The 16,398-nt window shown below is 41.6% G+C and overlaps 5 protein-coding genes across 8 annotated transcripts; 2 read left to right on the top strand and 3 right to left on the bottom strand.

Annotated features, from left to right (window-relative positions):
* The first annotated feature begins 86 nt into the window (after window positions 1-86).
* On the top strand, window positions 87-5,577 carry LOC106659865 (E3 ubiquitin-protein ligase MARCH6). Of its 2 annotated transcripts, none has more exons than XM_014382582.2 (9): window positions 87-391; window positions 1,236-1,733; window positions 1,807-2,101; window positions 2,316-2,722; window positions 2,805-3,020; window positions 3,113-3,553; window positions 3,627-4,104; window positions 4,179-4,502; window positions 4,581-5,577. In XM_014382582.2, the coding sequence occupies exons 2-9, from the start codon at window positions 1,347-1,349 to the stop codon at window positions 5,015-5,017; spliced, it is 2,985 nt and encodes a 994-aa protein (XP_014238068.1). In that variant the 5' UTR covers window positions 87-391; window positions 1,236-1,346; the 3' UTR covers window positions 5,018-5,577. The 2 variants fall into 2 exon arrangements, with proteins under 2 accessions (XP_014238068.1, XP_014238069.1); XM_014382583.2 differs by lacking the exon at window positions 87-391 and adding an exon at window positions 1,026-1,140.
* Window positions 5,578-6,228: 651 nt separating this feature from the next.
* On the bottom strand, window positions 6,229-10,748 carry LOC106659866 (DIS3-like exonuclease 2). Of its 2 annotated transcripts, none has more exons than XM_014382585.2 (9): window positions 10,659-10,748; window positions 9,780-10,222; window positions 8,835-9,691; window positions 8,486-8,747; window positions 7,887-8,413; window positions 7,531-7,816; window positions 7,253-7,446; window positions 6,889-7,171; window positions 6,229-6,812 (listed from the first exon to the last, which is right to left on the bottom strand). In XM_014382585.2, exons 2-9 carry the CDS (start codon window positions 10,158-10,160, stop codon window positions 6,693-6,695), a joined length of 2,910 nt encoding a protein of 969 aa, XP_014238071.1. In that variant the 5' UTR covers window positions 10,161-10,222; window positions 10,659-10,748; the 3' UTR covers window positions 6,229-6,692. The 2 variants fall into 2 exon arrangements, with proteins under 2 accessions (XP_014238071.1, XP_014238070.1); XM_014382584.2 differs by having other exon boundaries at window positions 10,581-10,747.
* Window positions 10,749-11,232: 484 nt separating this feature from the next.
* LOC106659872 (DNA-directed RNA polymerase III subunit RPC8) lies at window positions 11,233-12,217 on the bottom strand. Its single transcript, XM_014382591.2, has one exon. It carries the CDS (start codon window positions 12,112-12,114, stop codon window positions 11,497-11,499), a length of 618 nt encoding a protein of 205 aa, XP_014238077.1. The 5' UTR covers window positions 12,115-12,217; the 3' UTR covers window positions 11,233-11,496.
* A 149-nt stretch (window positions 12,218-12,366) lies between these two features.
* LOC106659873 (60S ribosomal protein L34-like) lies at window positions 12,367-13,799 on the top strand. 2 transcript variants are annotated; one of them, XM_014382592.2, is made up of 4 exons: window positions 12,367-12,708; window positions 12,852-12,923; window positions 13,351-13,548; window positions 13,618-13,708. In XM_014382592.2, exons 2-4 carry the CDS (start codon window positions 12,859-12,861, stop codon window positions 13,706-13,708), a joined length of 354 nt encoding a protein of 117 aa, XP_014238078.1. In that variant the 5' UTR covers window positions 12,367-12,708; window positions 12,852-12,858. The 2 variants fall into 2 exon arrangements, with proteins under 2 accessions (XP_014238078.1, XP_023313641.1); XM_023457873.1 differs by lacking the exon at window positions 12,367-12,708 and having other exon boundaries at window positions 12,859-12,923; window positions 13,618-13,799.
* A 750-nt stretch (window positions 13,800-14,549) lies between these two features.
* LOC106659849 (integrin-linked protein kinase homolog pat-4-like) lies at window positions 14,550-16,275 on the bottom strand. The gene is made up of 2 exons (XM_014382566.1): window positions 16,048-16,275; window positions 14,550-15,971 (listed from the first exon to the last, which is right to left on the bottom strand). Exon 2 carries the CDS (start codon window positions 15,967-15,969, stop codon window positions 14,551-14,553), a length of 1,419 nt encoding a protein of 472 aa, XP_014238052.1. The 5' UTR covers window positions 15,970-15,971; window positions 16,048-16,275; the 3' UTR covers window position 14,550.
* Between the last annotated feature and the right edge of the window lie 123 nt (window positions 16,276-16,398).

The raw sequence follows: 16,398 nt of genomic DNA, 5'->3' as shown, positions 1-16,398 counted from the left end.
GAGAGAGAGAGAGAGCTGACGTGCGAAAGTCTCGCTCGACATCAGACCAGGCACTAGGCAGCCCGCAGCAGCAGTAGCGCAAGCAATCGCGCAATGTCCATCGCGAGTGACAGTTCACAAATATACATCCTCGCCATTAACATATAAGAGAATCCCATCCTGTACGACAACAACAGCGGATACAGCTAGCTAGGCCTAGCAGCAGTCTCGAGTTATACATAATCGGTGTTGATTTCCTATATTAACAAATTAGCCTTTAGCTCTTCGCACTCGGTTATGTCTACGGTGACGACGTTCGGTAGTCTTAGCTGCAGCCAACAACAACGTAAATCGTCATCGTCGTCGCATCGTCGTCGTCCTCGCGGGGCCTCAACCGTCGATCGTTGAGCGTGTGAGTATAACATCGTTTAATCGAGAGAGAGCTGAACATAACCGTCGGGGTGCTGTTTTTATGTATCGCGAAGGGATAAGCGATCGTGCAAAAGTCTCGTCTATAACCTCCGCGAATTCCTTGCCGTGTGTGTCGCGCGTTCTGCAACTTATCGCCGTCGGGCGCGGAATGAGTAGTAGTATCGCGAACGATAAAAATCGCGGATATTCTATCTATAGAATAAAAATTTTCGCGTTGATTCCCACGCATATTTTCGCAGACACACACACACACACATACGGGCGCGAGCATTAAGTCGAGCTCTCGCTCGTGTATGTATACAATATCGATATACAACGTACATATCTATACGTATAGACAGGCAGTACATACGCACTCGAGACACAGAGAGGCAGAGTCACTGTGCCGTTCGTGGCTTATAATATACAATATATATAGGTATATTGTTATTAAGCTCGAGCATTGATATACAAAAGCAGGACAGATAATAAAATTGTGTTCTGTACGTTGCTCTCTCTGTCTAACTTTGCTTGCTATCGTAACGTCGTCGTCGTCGTCGTTGTCATCGCTTACACAAGTATCCCTTATGTATTCGCGAGTATTATAACACATTAAGCCAAATGTATACAAGTGTTTATAACGTTTGACTCGTGACGCGATCGACGTGCTATATGTCAGTGATACCTGCGTGTGTGTATCTCGAAACGTCTTGATTATATACAAACATCGCGAACACAATTTTCACCTCGGTACAACGATCGCAAATTTATTCAACACTCTCGACACTCGTGTACCTCGACAAAGCTCGATTTTGACAATTCTCTCTTTGTCCTTCCGTCCGCAGGTTTTTTCCCGGGCTTAGAGGAGCCGCAGCCATCTAGGCGAGCGCGAAGAAAGTGTCGCCGCGACCAACGACGAGTGAAACGGCCCCCGGCCAGCAGCAGCTGTCGTCAACATGCCGGAGGACATGTTGAGCGGCGACATATGCCGAGTGTGTCGGTCCGAGGGCGCCGCGGACCGACCGCTCTTCCATCCCTGCATATGCACGGGCAGCATCAAGTGGATCCATCAGGACTGCCTCATGCAGTGGATGCGCTACTCGCGCAAGGAGTACTGCGAGCTGTGCGGCCATCGGTTCTCGTTTACGCCGATCTACAGTCCGGACATGCCGAGGAGGCTGCCTCTCAGGGACGTCGTGGGCGGATTGTGCGCAAGCGTCGTCACGGCCATGAAGTACTGGATGCACTACACGCTGGTGGCCGTCGCCTGGCTGGGCATCGTGCCTCTCACGGCTTGTCGCACCTACAGAGCCGTGTTCAGCGGCTCGTTGGATCTCGTCAAGGTGAGCGCGGCTGGACCTATATTGTTTTTTATGGGATTTGTCCACCAACGATAACTGATTTCTGTGTCTTTAGCTCATGTCTTTGCCAATGGATATGTTGTCGACCGAGAACATATCGTCCGATATCTTTCACGGTTGCTTTGTGATATCTTGTACTCTGTTCACGTTCCTGGGATTGGTCTGGCTGCGAGAGCAGATCCTGCACGCCGGCGGACCCGACTGGCTGGAGCGGGAAAATCCGCCGCTGCCACCCGTGGACAATCCCGCACCGGCCGCGGTCGAGCAGCCTAACAATCAGGGAGCCGCGAGGGGAGCGCAAGACAACAACAATGTACCGCCGTTCGCCGAAGAACCGAGAGACGACGCTGGTCAGTAGTATACGAATTTCGATCGACTAATTCGCTCTTAATTATTTTGACTTTGAAATTTTCTACACGTGCTGACATTAAACTTGGGTGCACTTGAAATCCGCGAATTGGCAATTCTGAAGTTGGCCGAGCTCCCAAATTCTTGCGCGAGCGCGCCCGTGATTAATACGCGACAAAATCATTCACTTCCCGCATTCGACTTGAAAATTTTCAGAAATCGAGCCGCTGAGAATATTTCGCAACGTGCGTCAGGTCCGATGGAACAATCGGCCGCGCATCGAGCACGATCCAGCCGAGGACGCCGGCGACGAGGGCGAGTCCGACGAGGAGGAAAACAATCAGGCCGTCGGCGGAGGTGGGCCAGCAGTAGCGGCGGCGGCCGCGGTTGCCGATGCAGCTGCCGATCAACAGCAGGCACAGCAGCCGCTGCAGCAGCAGCAGCAGGCCAACGAGTGGCGCGACCCACCTCAAGGCGAGGCCGAGGAGGCCAACTGGAATCCCATGGAGTGGGATCGCCCGGCCGAAGAGCTCACTTGGGAGCGTTTGTTGGGTCTGGATGGGTCCTTGCTGTTTCTGGAGCATGTATTTTGGGTGATGTCGCTCAATACTCTATTCATACTGGTAATATTTTTTATTTTTGAGATCTTTTATAATTTGCAAAATAATTAATATCCATTGTTAAAATTTATTTTTCAACTTACAGTTCTTCGCTTTTCTACCTTATCGAGTCGGTTATTCAACGATCTCGTTGCTCGGTGGCGAAGAATTAGTCGTTGCCTCCCACTTTGAAGGACCAGTCACGACTCTGGTTGGTTATTGCGTGGTTGGTATGTGCCTCATAGTATTGCACGCCATCGCTGCAGTGCTAGGTTTCCAACGGTCTCAAAGAATTCTTGGACTTGGCTATGTCATAGTAAAGGCAAGTAGATGAAAAATAAAGATAGATCCTTTTTGATTCCTGATTTGGAAGATTATAAGCTAATGTTTTTTTTGTTGTTATTACTGCTGCAGGTTTCCTTACTAAGCGTTGTGGAGATTGGTGTCCTGCCTCTCGTTTGCGGATGGTGGTTGGACATCTGCTCTCTTGCCATGTTCGACGCCACTCTTCGAGATCGCGAAACTTCGTTCCGTATGGCTCCCGGCACTTCCATGTTCATACATTGGCTCATCGGGATGATTTACGTGTACTACTTCGCGTCATTCATATTGCTTCTGCGGGAAATACTTCGACCCGGTGTACTTTGGTTCTTGCGCAACTTGAACGATCCCGATTTTTCTCCGCTGCAAGAGATGATTCATTTGCCGATACTCAGACATGCTCGTCGATTGGTTGCATCGGCGATCATATTTGGTTCAGCAATTTTGTTGATACTTTGGTTACCAATTAAGATACTTAGGTCGCTATTACCAGGCTTTTTGCCTTACACCGTCACAGTTCAGGCAGAAACTCAAGTAAGCTAAATTTTCATGTACCTACGCTTAAGAGAGAAACGGATATTTATTTACTTTTTTTTTGTCTTTTCAGATAAACGAACTTTCTCTAGAATTACTATTGCTCCAAGTTGTTTTGCCAGCGCTTCTAGAACAGTCTCACACCCGTACCTGGCTAAAATCTTTGGTACGCGGATGGTGTCGCTCCATAGCTTGGTTACTCAATCTGCAATCGTATCTTCTTCCGCAACCAAGAAACGACGAGGCTCCCGCGGCTGACGAACCCGCCGAGCCAATAAACAATCACAATAACGACCTTGGAGCCGCTCATCAGGCTCTGCTCAATCGCGAGGGACCGATGGGATATCAGCCCTACGTCAGACCCAAATGGTTCGGGGCACGATTAGTTGGTTTGATGGTATGCGTGTGCGTTTCTTTGGTTTTGGCTAGTTTGATTGCTATGACCCTGCCCGTATGGATCGGCAGACGAGTCATGGCAGTTTGGGTAGTCGGAGCTCCGGCGCCGTCGCCACCTATTTTACCGCCAGCTTATATACCCGCTGCAAGCAAAGGTACGAGAAGTTCGAAACAATCGTAAATGGTAAAATTTTAAATGATCTTAATTCCAATTTTTACTCCTCGACAGACGACACGAACCCAGTGGTTTCAGTGCTCTCGGAAACTCGAGTTCACGAAGTTTATACGATTGCGTGTGGAACTTATTTGTGTTGGGCAGCAGCGCGTACCTTAGCTTTAGCCATGTCGTGGTTGCCACGAGGACGAAGGGCTATTTTGGAACGTATAAAACATTGGGTTTACATTGGCTGCAAAGCTTACGTATCTTTTGTCCTACTCTTCGGTATTATACCGTTGCTATTTGGATTACTACTGGAATTGGTCGTCGTTGTACCCTTACGAGTACCGCTCGAGCAAAGTCCAATACTATTCGTCTGGCAAGATTGGGCCCTTGGTAATTTAATTGTTATCATTTTTCAGCTAACGTTACGCTTTCAGTGGAGTCATTAATCATTTTTTTTATCTACCGTAGGAGTTCTTTACACGAAAATTGCTACAGCTGTTACCATGATGGGACCTGACTGGCATTTGAAGTTCACTATTGAGCGAGCATACAACGACGGCATTAGAGATATGGATCTGCGATTCATCATACAAAATCTCGCAGCTCCGGTGATCTGTGTCTTCGGACTTGCTTTAGCGATACCATATGTGATAGCCAACGGCTTAGTACCTTTGTTCATAACTAACGCACCAATGCAGATAGTGATTGCACGGCGAATCTATCCATTTGTATTGGTGATGGGTATTTTCATAGCGGTGATTAGTGTTCAGATCACGTCATTCAAAAAGTTGTATGAACACATTAAGAACGATAAGTATCTTGTCGGACAGAGACTCGTAAATTACGAGCACAGAAACAGACAGCAGCAAGCGCAAGAACAACAAGAGCAAGCAGTTGACAGTTAACTGACTTAGTTAATGCTTCGGAATTACAATAATTTGAAAGAACTCAAATTGTTCGGTGTGATGTTTGTTATATCAAAATATGTAAATTTTTTAAATATTATAATTCATTATAGAATTAATTTCTTTTCTAATAAATTGTGTGGGATGGCTACTTCAAAAAAGTGTAGATAGTGTGATTTAGAAACAATTCAAGAGACAAGATTCACTGATCATGAGTCGATTATTAAAAGCTTTATTGTTTAATATTTTATAGAATTAGCATAGTTACAGATGTAAACCGAGGTTTTTTTTAATATGATTTTATAAAACATTGAAATCATTAACTATTAAGACTCCGACTGTTGTATTACGATCAGTGTTGACAGTAAAAGTGAAAAATTATCAACTCCTCCCGAACATTATTAACAGATGATGCACACTATGACTGCCCTACTTTTGGATTTTTCAGATCGAAAACTTTTGAAACATCAACTGTAACCTTTGTAAAAATTAAAGATAACACGCGCAGTTACTTTTGTATATTATCTTTATACAATCTATCTCAATTTTGCACAACTGAATTGGTACTTCTTATTTCACTTACTCCACAAACAAAAACCATAAATTATGAGTGTTATTTATGATACTAAACAAGTTTTGAATGCATATTGAGTAATCGAAAACGAGAGTCTATGTACATTGTAAAAAAGAGTTTGAGAATGCGAATGGTATTTTTGTATACAACGAATATATGAAAGTTTAAATTATTAAAATAGTTTTGTACATTAAACACTCAAAGTTTGCTTGATGTTTTACGAACCCAACTTGGTTCAAGAAGAAAAAACAAATTAATTTTTCTTCGTGCGTGAATGTATATGAACTTGAAGAATTGTATTCGTTTAAAAAGACTAATGAAATAAATATATTAATATTTACTTTAAGGGCCTTTTAGTGCTATGAATATAACGCGTGTGTTTGGTCAAAGTTATTACAGAAAAATACTTGTAAATGTGACCTAGTTATAAATTCGAACAGTAATTCTTAGTACACACCGTGATTAGAAGTAAATTGAATATTAAGAAGTACGTTCATATCGTAATTTTGCGACCAACAATCTTCATTCATGAACTTTTTACTTCATTGCTATATGTGTAAGTAGAATTTGATGATATAGATTTGAAAGCATGTTGAAATCCGAATGGGTTTCGCAAAAAAGTATATACGTATTCCTGTTTTTGGTTTTCCAGTTGAAACTTTATTTACATTATATTATACTTTTTCTTTGTAGATCCATTGTTGTACATAATATGAATAAAGTGGATTTTCTCCATTATTCAATATATTCTTTAAATTTTGCTGTTATACATATATCTATCATACATTCAGATTTAATTTACATTTATATGTAAAATTAATTATAGAAAACGTAATTTATTACGAGTGGCCGTAAGTATTGTAGATTACAATCTCGAAAAAATTTTTTCACTTTTTAAAAATTATATATCTTATCCACCATAGCAAATTCTCAATCACATAGTTTTACATCGGTATACAAAATGATATACAGCATTTTAAAATCTTAAAATATATTGTATAGATAAAACGTAAGATTCATGCACTTTGTACATATTTTGAATGACTATATAGTGACTATATAGTGACTTTAATATCAGAAAATTTTCGATTAAAGTCCTAATCATTCGATTGCCGGTTGAGATGCATTTGCATTCAAGGGCGGCAATATAACACCTTGAAGTCTGAACAACTGTTGGTGTTTAGTTATTTTTACATGCAGTATGCTGAAGATATTTATGACCTAGAATAAATGAAAAAAAAATTACTCTCAATTGCAGTTGGCTTGGTAAATATTTTACTAAAAAATAGTTATTTACTTGAACAATTTTTCGTTCGGTCCACGTGATGCGTACTGTGGGGACATCGTGTTCCATTGTGTATTCACTAGTCGTTTCTTCAACCGTGTCGTTGAAATACAATCTGACTTTTAAGCCTGTATCGCACAGCATCGCATCTGCCGATCGCTCCTTTACTTCCATAACTATGGCCAAGGCTTCTATCGAGCCTCGGAGTTCCAACCAGTAAGTAAAGTACAATGCGTTACTTTGCTCCTGCGCCTGCTTGGCCGAGAACTTTTTCCCATTACAGTTTGAAGCAATTCTGTAAAATAATGAAGTGGGATCGTGAGTACCAGGGGCTTACGAAAATGCGGATATTATATGGACATGAAAAATCAATTACTTTCTGCAGAGTTCCGAATTCCACTCTGAATGCATAGGTGTATCTGTAATGGACGAGTACAATAATCTATGAACAACGCAGTCCGGATATCTTCTGATTGGTGACGTGAAGTGAGTATAAAATTCTGCATTCAACGCGTAATGTCTTAAATCATCCTTCGTCTCCACCGTTGCCGAACATTTATATAACGCTCGCTTAAAATTAATAAATACATGGGTCAAAAGTCGTTACAATCGTTGATATTTGAATACATTATTATCAAGTCAAAAAACACTAACTGTCATCGATTTGGCACAGAGACAGTTGATAACCATCATTCTACCGTGCTCGGGACTGCTCGGGTCATATTCGTCGAATGATTGATACATTAAGAGACTTTCGTGCAATGCGCCTGCAGACTCAATATTCAATAAGACGCCGAATTTTTCGAGCAATTTTTTGGTCTTTTGCAGTACGCGCATGCAAGGTTCCGGGTGCGATCGAAGTAGAGATACTTCGGGCATCGTTTCATAAAGATGTTTGGCTACAACCATATTTGCTAGTAGCATGTACTCTTCGATCAAACTGAAATGAAAAAAAAATCAAGTTTTGTAAAAGTTATTAAATAATATTATAGGGTAATTATTTATTGTACCTGTTACTTTCTCTTCTATTTTCAATAGCGTAATTTATCGGCATTCTTGTTTCTTTGTCGATGAAGACGTGAAGCTTCGGTTGATCTATCCTGAGCGCTCCATCTTCGTATCTTTTATTTCTCAAAACAACTGCTACTGAATATAAATTTTTAACATTTGTCCATAAATCTTTGGCAGTGTATCCTCCAACAATTTTCAATGAACCATCTTTTTCCCAATCGTACGTGAAATCATCGTCGTCAATCATCTTCTGAGCTTGTTCATAAGACATTTGACAGCACGAGTTCATAACTATTTTTGCAAAACGACTTTTGACTACTTCACCAGAAGGCGTAATTTCCATTATCACAGAAAAGGCCAATTTGTCTTGGCCTGGCAAGAGTGAACACGCAAGGCAGAGTTGTTTGGGCAGCATATGGTACACATTATCAACCATATAAATTGTATTTGCTCTCTCAGCTACTGCTTTATCTAATGGTGAAAAGGCTTCGAGGAAATGGGTCACATCGGCGATATGAACTCCGATCTGAAAATCATCAATATATAAACATTAATTAAATAATCGATTAATTAAAAAAATAGAATTTTCAATCATTACTTCAAAATTTCCATTTTCCAAAGGTTCACAAGATAAAGCATCATCGAGATCTACAGCAGTGGCAGGATCTATTGTGAAAATGCATTTGTTTCTCATGTCTTCTCGACCTGCAATATCTGATTCACTAGGAACGTAATCTGCAGGTGGAAGGTCCTTTGTTTGCTCTTCGTTAAATGGCTTCAAAACTAAATCATTTTCTAATAAAATAGCATTAGACTCAACATCCAAGTCACCTTTGGGACCAAGATTTAACTGAATTTCGCTGTAACAAAAAATAATAAGTATTCACATGTTATTAAAATACAATACAAAATATATACTTAATATGTATGAAAATAAATTTTCTTACCCTTCAGCAAAAGCAGTTTTTTTCCAATCAACAATATTGCATAAAAATAAAGTTTCTTTAAAGAGATCAGGATTATCATAGAAAGCTTTAGGAACAGTCTTGGGACGAATTTTCATCAATGGTACCCTATAGTCTCTAGGTTGCAAGAAAACGAACACATCTTGTTTCTTTAAAAAGCCTACAGCTTTTCTCGGATGGAATTTTTCTAATATGCTGACAACAGCTCCAGTCTTGTGAAAAGTATTTTCGTCAACTTTGAACCATTTGTCTTGAGGATGAATAACTACAGCTACGTTATCACCTTCTAATGCCCTGTTCCGATCCTTCAAGCCAACAATCAATATATCAGGCTCACCGTTTGTCGATGCAACATAAGCATTCTGATAGCATCTTGGATTTATACGAATGGAACCTTCGACGATATTAGGATTTTCTGGATCTTGAACTCCAAGAAGTTTCTTAACGACGTCTATAGGCAAATGATCACAAAACAGTCTTCTTTCTTTCTTTTTCTTATCTTTCTTCTTATGATTTTTGTATTTGTCAGAACTATCTCTTTTATCCTTATCCTTACTACAAGATGCTTCTTCGTCTGCCTCACTCGTTTGGGGCCTTCTTGGCTTACTTCTAACTCTATTGTTTATGTAAAGCTTTTGTTTCTCCTCTTTCCTTTTGTCGTGCTTTTGATTGTCGTTGAAGTAACACGCACTGGCTTTTGGCGAGACATCATCTGCATCTTCGGGCAGGACGTTTGTTTCATCTGCAATTAGTTTGCCTCTGTTCCTGTGTCTCCTGGTCCTTTTCCTGATCCTCAATCCACTGGATTGATCAGATGTGGAGGGTGTACTTTCAGAGTTCTATACAAAAACCATCATTCAATTAACACCAATCACAGGCACTTTTTAATTTAATAAAAAAAAATTAATAAATAAAAACAAATCCTACCTCTTGAGCGGACGAGTCGTGACGAAGCTTCAACAGGGCGATCTTCCTCTCGGTCTCGCGCAACAGACGGTCCGTCTCCGACAGATTGTCCGAATTGCACTCGATTGCGTCATTGAACGATCTGGCGAACGACGAGGCGTCGCACTTCTCCCTCGGGGCGGCGCCTCGAGGCCTCCTCGGCGGCCGCTTGTTTATCAGTACCTTGGGCGGGCACACTGCCTCGTCCTGCTCGCTGTTGACGCTCTCGGCGCGTCGTCGCGGCTTTCTTGGACCGCGACGCCTCGGGGCCGTCGTCGTCGCCGCCGCCGCGGCAGTATTGTTGCTGTTGCTGCTGCACGTCGCCGATGCTGCTGCTGCTGCTGCCGAAGCTTGACCGTCCATAATTTTCGTCGTGTATGATTATCACGGCACTCGCACTCGCGGATCAAAAACTCTCTTCTTTCCTGCAAAACAAGATGAATGAAAATGAGCGATCGGACTGGCGAGAACCCGTTCCACGGGTAGAGCGCGACGTATAATTTCGGAGCTCGCGAGAGTCGCCAAGTGTTGACGCTGTGGTTTTACGGAGAATTTGGATGTTTCGACGAGTGTACGCGGATAATTTAAAGTGTTACTGTTTTGACGACCTATTCCATTGTTTACGTTTTTGCACGTGTGTATATGTGTACGTCTGTGTACCACAGCGTTATATATACCGTGCGTGCTTTATGCGTACATATAAGAGTGCAACGATCTAGGACTGTATATAATGCGGAGTGCACGTGCGAGTGCATATACGCGATTGTGTGCATATGTAGGTACCTGTGTATCGTATACGCGAACTTTTTCCTCGGCTTTAGGTTAACGCGAGTCTCTGTATGTGTAATATCTCTCACTCACTATATGTATACGATGTGGGGATTCACTGCCTGCAGACACACAACTCGCGAGAGTCGAGCGACGACTGGCGAAGCGAAACAGACTGTGTACTTATACGGAAGGATGAGATCAATTTCGCTCGCTAAACTCGCAGCGAGCGCCAATGGTGCGCGGAATCGAATTTAGCGGTGTTTAGGAGAGCTCGTGTGCTGCACCTGCAGAAATCTCGCGGTGATCTTGTGAATTTTTGCACGATGAGCTGCAATCGACGCGCGAATACCCGTTATTTACGTTTTTTATCAGGCATTATCGTTCGAGCCTCTTAATTGGTTTTTGTTCTCGTCGTTTGCAGAATTTTGGACAACATTATACATACGCTTGTGTTGTTGTTATCTCGTGTGAGTCTGAAAGCCATTGATAATGAAGTAGCAGTTGTTGGCTTTCTTATCACTCATTGTCTGTTGCATTGCTTATGTTTAAATATTGAAGTATTGAAAGTAAATGGAGCTTTCTTTCTTTTTTTTTCAGAATGTTATGAAGGTTTTCATATTAAATTAAAAGAAAACAGTTTTCAAGTATAAAAAATCTTGCACTTTATTGATTGTATATTTTTGATAGTTTGTTTGTATCAAAATATAATTTTTGATGTTAATAGATTAAAATTTCTCTCTGGATAGGTACTGACCACCTTGATGCTCAACGCATTTTCTTGGATAAAATACACATATAGTTAAAATATCCTTAACAATAACGGATAAACACATGATTTTATTATAACTTTGTTCTTATCTAATAAATTTGATTTAACTAGTGAAACTAAAAAAATGTACAACTTAACAGTGTTTAACTATAGGTAATATCATACGTTGGCCCACCAACTGAGTAGTCCTAGACCGGTTGCATCGATATCACCCTCGAGCATGTAAGGTGGTGCGTACGGTGTGGTTTCTTTCTTCTCATCGGAATCTTTCTTGGCACTTGGATTGACAATCAAGGCCTCTGCGAAGAATTCCTTGCAAACTCTGAACCTGATCGGCTCACCAATGTCCATGAAGAGCTCTGACACATTGCCATCCTCTCCCTCGTACTGCCAAACCCAGGCCTGCTCAGCCTGATTGAAGATGGAATTCTGCTTGAGATTTTCCGGCTTGATGATGATGTCCTCGAAGAAGCCGAGGGTGACGTGCACGCCCTCGCTGTCGCAGCTGCGTATCCTGCCCACTATCACCTCGTCGATGAAGGGCCGAAAGACGACGAAGCGAAAGTTAACCTTGGTGTGCGAGGAGCCGTCGCCGGGCACGATGAACGACTCGGAGATGTGCGTGATGTCGTGCAGGGCGATGCACAGGCCGACCTTGTAGAAGACCTTGTTCGCCAGCTTGCGATTGAGCTCGTTGGTTATGGCATCGTTGAGCTTCTTCTTGAACTTGTGCGGCAATATTTGCACCGTGTCCTTGAACTCCGTGAGCACAAACATGATGATGCAATGGACGATAAACGATTATTTGGTTTTTGAGTTTTGGTCGCGATGTCTACTGCTACACGTCGCGACTCGCGATGCAGACCGGCTTGGCGAGCAGTCCATGTGCTCTGCTGCTTGTCAACGGAGTGGTGTGTATAGAAGGTCTAAAAACGCATGCGTGACGCGCGATTCACGTAATTTGAATTCTAAACTAATTCATTAATTTTTAATCATTTTCGAATGAAAAATCAATTATCAGAGGAAAAAAATGAATGAATCTTACACTCCTTTTTTCAATAATATTAAAGACAAAGTTTTTGTAAATTCTTCTAACCTACGAAGATCAATAAAACAAGTTTTCAAAAGAATTTATCATTACATTGAACATGAAATCTAAGCAAGTTTCGCCAAAAGCCTACACTACACTTTTATATGAAGGTTTTCATTAATTTAAATATAAATGATAAATTGCAATATGCACTTCAAGTGCAGCGCGTGTTGCCATATGCAGCGCCACAGAACTGCAAATCTCACCATCACTGCGAATTTTCACCCGTTCGGCCATTGGAGCTGCATGGTGAATTTTTTCTCTCTTTAGATACCAGAAGGGTACGTACATCTGCCAATTTTGCGAAGCCCAAGTTTTTGTTTCATAATAATCGTTGCAAAATTTCGAGACACCCATCGATATCGATATACAGCTACTGTTGTCATTTTTTGCTAATTCCTGTACGTGCATTAAACTTTTCCAGATTGAAAATGGTGCAGAGGTTGACGTACCGTAGGAGGCTGTCGTACAACACGAAGAGCAACAGAAGACAAGTGTGAGTTTTTCAATCCATTCCATCGCGAATTTCGCGAGTGCATTCCCAGTAATCTGGTGACAAGTGTCGTTAAGACTGATGTATTGCATGTGTCAAATGAAGTCATGGTTATGTTTTGATTGACAGTAGCTGTCATGATAAACACATGCAATTTATATTTGGCATTGTATTGTTATCAAACAATTTCAATGATGTTATTGGTTTATAAGAAAGCATTTGGAAATAACAAATAATTTAATTATGTCGAATGTGTGAAATTTTGTACTGTGACAACTTGACTTTCAAATGTATTTCCATTATTTAGCACTGTATTAAAATAAATTTGAAAACTTTTTTTTAAAGCAAACATTGCATAAGCAAAAAATTACTTTACTTGAATTGAGCTTTTAACAATACCCTAATCATAGAATGTCTTGTCATTTTTCAGTGTACGTACTCCTGGTGGAAAATTGGTATACCAGTATCTCAAAAAAGCAAAAAAAATCCCAAGATGTGGAAATTGCAAAGAAAAGCTGAGGGGAATTCAACCTGCCAGGCCTCAAGAACGCTCTCGCATGTGCCGCAGAAAGAAAACTGTCAAGCGTGTCTATGGAGGTGTGATGTGCCACAAATGTGTCAAAGAAAGGTGTGTAAAAAAGACTCTAATAAACAGATAAAATTTTCAAACATTGCCATTAATTTTTTATTTTTTCAGGATTGTCAGAGCTTTCCTCATTGAAGAACAAAAGATAGTCCTGAAAGTAATGAAGGCACAGCAGATCTCTACCAAGGGCAAGAAAGTCTAAATTTTTCATGATTTTCAGAAGCTTGGAAAGACTGTTCCGATATAGTATTGTTATTTTTTTTTACAATTTTTAATCTTGTAAGTTTTGCATTTTTATTAAAAATTCAACTGACTTTTGAAAGAAAATGTTATCGCACTTGATTTTATCATGAATAGTTAGTACTTTTATAAATTCAATTGAATAATTCACAAGGTTAAGAAAATTATATTAGAGAAAAATAAATAGTTAATTAACTGCACTTATGCAATTAATTTTTTTGTCAAAATTATTTTACAAAAACAGTTGAAGCTTGATAATTCATTTATTCTAACAAAATCATAGGGAGAAAATCGCGATAATAAGACTTTCTTGTATAGATTGTCACATCTTTCCACCTCCATCCTCACTTTCTTGATGACAATTTCACTTAGAGAGTCATGGTTATTTGGCCAGGGTGTCTTCTTGATACACCTGGTTAAAATTTGAACCATGAGAGTTTTTCTATCTGATGATTACACCAGTTCGAAATATATTTTTTGCGAGGAAATCTAGGGTTCTTTCACTCGATTATTATTACATCAGATTGACCACTAGGAACATCAGGTCGAAGTGTCTTTTCATCCGTGTTGAGGAAATCAAGTTTTTTTGCTAAATCATTTATCTAATTTGTAATTTATACCCTCGAAGAACCAAGTAGAAATCTGAGCTTGGCGAGATCGGTCTTTTTCGAGGTATTAAGGATTAAAATTGAAGCTAATAAGTAAATTTAATTCTTTTTTTAAATTTATTTATTTCAAATTTAAACAATACAAGAGATTTAAAAATAATTCAACAATTATAATACTCGTCGCCTCCGGCTAGCTTTATCCCTCAGACGCCAAGCAAATGTTATACAGATCTTCGTTCGTCAACTTCCCAAGTATCGCTCGACAGCACTCCAACGGCAGTCTGCCTCCCATCAACTCCCAGAACGGCTCCAGCGCGCAGTCCTGGACAAGTTTCCGCGATATCTTGTCACACAGCTGAATCGAGCGATGCAATACGCGACGGGACCAAAAAGCCCGGTACTCGTCCGAGCGCGACAACCTCTCGCAGTCCGCGTGCGTGACCTGCTTCAGCTCCAGCAGCTGCTCGGCCGACCGGAACAGATCGTAGAGGGACAGTCGCGAATTCACCGCTATCGCTTTGGCTTCGTTCTCGAAGTCCTCGTCGTCGTCGTTTTTATCGTCGTTGTAGTAGTCCGACCTCAGGAACATTTCGTACCCGGAGAATAGTTTCAGGATCCCGAGTACGTCGCCGCGGTGCAGCTCGTAGCCTCGCTTCTCGAGCAGTTCGACGCAGATCACGATGCTGGACGCGAGTCCGAGCCGGCTCTTACTTGATCTATATCGGCCGTCGAAGTAATTGATCCCGGTGGGAAAGGTAAAGCTCGACAGATCGGCGCCACGATCCAAGAGGAGCTCGACCGCATTCGGATCGAGATTCGCCACGGCCAATTGCAGAGGTATCAGGCCCTTCTTGTCTTTAACATCGACTTGCACGGTCCGATTCAACTCGTCGCAGATATCGAAGAACATCTTCATCTCCTCGTCTCTTTGACAGATCGAGTGCAGAGGAGTCGATCCCTCTGCGTTGGCCCAATTGGGATCGGCATCTTTGCTGAGCAGCGACGAAATCACTCGGGGCTGATAATTTTCCACGGCCAGATGAAGCGGCGAGTCGCCCGTCTTTCGCCAAACGACGTTCGGATCCTGACCGGCCTCGAGGAATTTCTCCACCATCTCTTGGCAGCCGTACTTGCAGGCCACATGGAAATGCGTCAATCCAGTTTCGTCGCGGTAATTCACGTCGTACCTGTCGTAGATATCGAATAGATGATCGACGATCCATACGCTACACGTATGTGATCTAGCCGCGCGATGAATGGGTGTCGTGCGATTTTCATCATCGTCCTTGGGCTGGTCCTTGTAACCGCTGCCGGCCACTATCCCGATGAATCTGCTCAACCAATCGTCATCATCGTGCTTTCCTTTCCGATGGTTCACGCAATCCGAGAGAAGACGATCCATCTCTTCGTCTCGAAAAGCTGATCGGAAATTGGGAATTCGGTATGATTTCCATTCCCACGTTATGCGATAATGAAGTCGACGGAGCAGTTCAAATCGGTCTTTGTCGACCTCCCAATTGACGTCTTTTCGTAAGGGTTCGAAGTCACTTGCGGACGAATAATCGGAACGAAAGTCGTCGTCGTCGGAACTACTGTCCCATTCGTAGTGGTACATGTCTATAATTCAATTGACTCGAATTAAATATATGTTTTTATTCTTTTCCCGATCAAAGAAAACTTTTCGCGCACTCACGCTGCACACAATTGATTCGAATTTTTAAAAGAAAACTTGCCACGTTCGATGTGATCGCTCTCTTCACGTTGAGGCGTCGTAACCTGTGTCGAGGCTGTGACTAAAATTTAAAAATCTATTAGTGAAGCTGTTAGTGATTTCAGGTCAAAAATAAAGAACTAATAGGAGAGCCCCCTGATCCTCTTAAGTCTTCAGAGACCAAACGAAAGCGGTACCGGAGTGTTTGCTTAAATTTTCTGGACTAGATTGGGGAACGTGTAAATAAACAATGAAAACGAACGAATTTCGAGTTTCGAAATTTAATCTAATTTTGACTTCGACCAACGTCAACTCAGCTCGGTTGAAATGTTT

This window comes from Trichogramma pretiosum, unplaced genomic scaffold (assembly GCF_000599845.2).
Source record: "Trichogramma pretiosum strain Unisexual culture from Peru unplaced genomic scaffold, Tpre_2.0 scaffold21, whole genome shotgun sequence".
Taxonomy (NCBI): domain Eukaryota; kingdom Metazoa; phylum Arthropoda; class Insecta; order Hymenoptera; family Trichogrammatidae; genus Trichogramma; species Trichogramma pretiosum.
This window is presented reverse-complemented; position numbering and strand designations above follow the sequence as displayed.